The 3,935-nt window shown below is 42.2% G+C and overlaps 1 protein-coding gene across 1 annotated transcript; it reads left to right on the top strand.

Annotated features, from left to right (window-relative positions):
- Positions 1-452: 452 nt before the first annotated feature.
- Positions 453-1,315, top strand: HTR2A (5-hydroxytryptamine (serotonin) receptor 2A, G protein-coupled; the record flags this gene model as incomplete). Its single annotated transcript, XM_010194433.1, has 1 exon — positions 453-1,315. A coding segment is annotated over one exon (800 nt), but the record flags the coding sequence as incomplete, so codon positions are not given.
- Between the last annotated feature and the right edge of the window lie 2,620 nt (positions 1,316-3,935).

Genomic DNA, 3,935 nt, shown 5'->3' with positions numbered 1-3,935 from the left:
TAGAGCAACTGCAAAATCCTGTGTAGCACCAGTGCTGCTCTTCCCCTGCCCTTCTTTGCAGGGGCCCTGTAAAGGTGTTGGCAGCACAAATGCCAGAGCCTGGCAGACCACAGTTTAGTTCCTGAAAGTCAACATTTGCAAGATGAACACTTCACACAGCATCTTTTCTTCATGTAGTCCCAGTAAAATATGGCAAGAAGAGGACTAGCATTGTGCTGCTTCTGAAACTTGACATGCAATATTTTTATTTCCCCTGTGTAAATTCAGTTTGCTTTGGGTTGTCGATCAATTGTAGCTCTGTTAGTGGTCACTTGTGTCCTGTAACCACTTATTCTTTGAGAAATGATCTGTGTATAGCGAAGAGTGTTTTATATCTTTTTTTTTTCCTTGGAGATTGGAAATGAGTTTTTTATTAATTTGTTTAACCTCTTTTTTCTCTAATCCACCTTCAGGTATCTCCATGCCCATACCTGTCTTTGGACTACAAGATGACTCCAAAGTGTTTAAGAAAGACAGCTGCTTACTTGCAGATGACAATTTTGTTCTAGTAGGCTCCTTTGTGGCATTCTTCATCCCCCTAACCATCATGGTGGTAACCTACTTTTTAACTATCAAGTCGCTGCAGAAGGAAGCTATGCTATGTGTGAATGACATCGGCCCAAAGACCAAGTTTACTTCATTCAGCTTCCTCCCTCAGAGCTCCCTGTCTTCAGAAAAACTCTTCCAGCGCTCTTTGAACAGAGACCTGGGCACTTCTGGGAGGAGAACCATGCAATCCATCAGCAACGAGCAGAAGGCTTCCAAGGTTCTTGGCATTGTCTTCTTTCTGTTCGTTGTGATGTGGTGCCCGTTTTTCATCACCAATGTGATGGCCGTAATTTGCAAGGAGTCATGCAATCAAGAAGTCATTGGAGAACTCCTTAATGTATTTGTTTGGATTGGCTACCTTTCTTCGGCTGTCAACCCACTCGTGTATACGTTGTTCAATAAAACTTACCGCTCGGCTTTCTCCCGTTACATTCAGTGTCGCTACAAGGAGGAGAAGAAACCCTTCCAGCTGATTTTAGTGAACACTATCCCCGCGCTGGCATATAATTCCAGTCAGCTCCAGCTAGCACAAATGAAGAGTTTGAAAAAAGAGGCAAAAATGATGGCTAAGGATTATGCGACGGTCACAACAGGAATACATCATTTGGATGGTACCTCCAAGGGAAGTATCAGCCCAGCAAACGAAACGGTTAGCGGTGTGTGACGGTCAGAAGCTGCCATGACAACCACCGTGTGTACGCTGAGAATTTCTCCAGGCTGTGAGCAGCTCTGATGGCTTAGGAAAATCTGCCCTGTTCAAGAGACCCTACAATAACATCACATACTCCTCACATTATCCTGTGGATGAAAAGCAGGGTTGAAATAGTATCAAATGTGCAATTTTTTCTCGTACAGTACTTTGGCTGTTTTAAGCACAGGCTTTATTAAACTTATTTTTTTAATATTCTAAAGGATATATTTCTTAAAGAAAAAAAATGCAATTTCTGGTATTATAACATGGACTGTGAAGAAACCTACGCATTTCTTTTCTCTTTGCAAATGAAAGCTAAGCTGTCCTTTGATGTCCTTGCAGAGTAGGCTCCAGCTAGTTTGTCTTGCTACAACAGAATTTTGTTATCATTATACTGAATGAGCACTTTACAGAATTTTAAATAAAATTATGGTGAATTTGCTAATATATATTTAAAATAAATTTTAAAGTATTACAAAAAAATCTATTAAAACCTGTATAGATTAATTATATGGACATTTTGGTAACAGTGTTTTTATGGCTATTTTTTTCTTCTGAGTGACCATTCTGAAATGTTATTAGGTTTTTCTGCCATTTGTTCTATAGTTCAAATTAGCAGTCTTCAAAGAAAAATTATACTTGAATGATCCCTTGTTTCTACTACCATTCTTAATCTTTATTTCATGTCTTGTACTTTATTTCCATTCAAAATGTTTTATCTGTTCAGCTTAAAACTTGAAAGTAACTTTTTCAAAAGTAATTATTGGGCTTGATTCCCTGCTCCTTCCCACTGGTGTGGACAGGGAAGTAAAGCGAGAGAAGAGTGGAAAATCAGGCACAAGTCTGCTAAATAATTTCAGGAACGATTCCACATCCATGTCTCTGTTCGATTCCAACAGAGTCTGATTTAAGTAATGTCAGTGGAAGTTTTGCTAGAGCAAAGCCTTCAGTAAAAGGTTGCAGCAGATCCTCTCTCATCATTTCTCTTTGGTTAAAGGCCACTATGAAGGTGTCCTTCTGGTTTTGTTTCAGGGCTTGTAGAGCCAGAATTATTAGAAAATTGTTAGTGGCTCAAAATTGTTTTTCCTGGTTTTGTCGTTCTGCTGTTACGGTAGATTGCTCAGGAACGGTAGGTAGCTTGCACTATTAGGATTCAGCCTTAATGAGACAAGTATGGGTAAATGGGGCCCACTTGAAAAAGAACAGGCCTTATAAGTGGCACTGTATTTCACCTGCATAGCTCCAAGGGCAGAATACATTACATAAAGAACATCAATGCATTGCTTGACAGAAATGCCTAGTCATGAAACTGTTTCCTTTCGGGCATCATTGACAATTTCACAAAGCCAGTGGGACTGAAGGATAATAGAAACGTAAGTGTTGCATCCACCTGTGAAACCTAAATCCAAGCATTTGATTTGTTCCATGAATTTTGCAGCCATAATCATCAGAAGCAGGATGTGTTCCAGCTCCAGATCCTGTCCAGTCTGAGAAAAATCACTGCCTTCCCAGAAGCCAAACTCCAATGCCTTCATCGGTCCTTCTCTTGAAGTTGTTCAGTTTTCACAGACCAATTAAATTTCCACTAAGGCAAAGAAAGCGAGAGACAGGGAGAAACTGAATTCAGATTCTAGCCTACCAGCTGGGGGTCTTTCAAGAGGAAGTCTTTTAGCGTGAAATATTGATCTGTGGTAGAAGAGGACTAAAAACTTGTCTGGGTATTTGGCTGATTTCCAAGAAACTGTTTTTATTGTTCTTTTGCCAGTATGATAACTAAATCTGCCAGTTTTATGAGCTGCTTCCTCCAGCATGGGATAGGTCAGAGCCACTGTGCACAGGTCACACAGGAGCTTGGTGCGCACATGGGGACACTGACTCACTCCACAGCGTTCAGCCTCCATGCCTGGGTCAAAGTGTCATGCTGTAGCTCCCTTGCAGTGATGCCATGATTGGCTTATGCCCTTTAATGGTTTCCCTGCCCTGAAACTGGGAATTTAGGATCACCTGATAAATCAAGTGGTATAAATGCTGTGCTCACTGAGGTGGTATATATGGCCTCTCTTGCTCTGGATGCACTTGATCACCACAACCAAACTGAACAACTTCAGCAGAAGGAAAAATGAACTCACTGCTCCTGCCTCCCTGTGCACACCCTGCTCCCAGCATCGTGTGAGGGGTGTCACACAGGCACAGAAGGGATTTCAGGGGGAATCTGCTAAACACAGCTGAATATGAGGACCACTGTAGTAGTAGGTGGATGCAGTGACTTCCTGCTGTTTCATGACAGGTTTGATAAGGACCCTAAATCAGCGGGTTTAAGCTAAGGACAATGGCCAGCTGGTATCACACAGGCCCACCAGGCAAGGGATGGAGCACTGATGCAGCACAAGTGGTCCAAGGCATCCCACAGAACAGAGTATTCAGGTACCTCTTGGTGTCCAGATGTCTCCACTCCCCAAATGGAGTGATGGTTTTGAGGATTCACCCTCGGGAATGGGCACCCCAGGGAAGAAGTAGGCAAAAGACCAAAGGTCTTTTGTGAGTAGAGGTCTGAGGCTCAGGACCTGCCACCAAACCAGATTGCCTTTGTATGATGAATACTGGCACAGGATTGAAGGTCTCGAACTCTCCCTGTGAGAGGAAAGGAAATGCAGAT

Source organism: Mesitornis unicolor, unplaced genomic scaffold, assembly GCF_000695765.1.
Source record: "Mesitornis unicolor isolate BGI_N332 unplaced genomic scaffold, ASM69576v1 scaffold24261, whole genome shotgun sequence".
Lineage (NCBI taxonomy): Eukaryota > Metazoa > Chordata > Aves > Mesitornithiformes > Mesitornithidae > Mesitornis > Mesitornis unicolor.
This window is presented reverse-complemented; position numbering and strand designations above follow the sequence as displayed.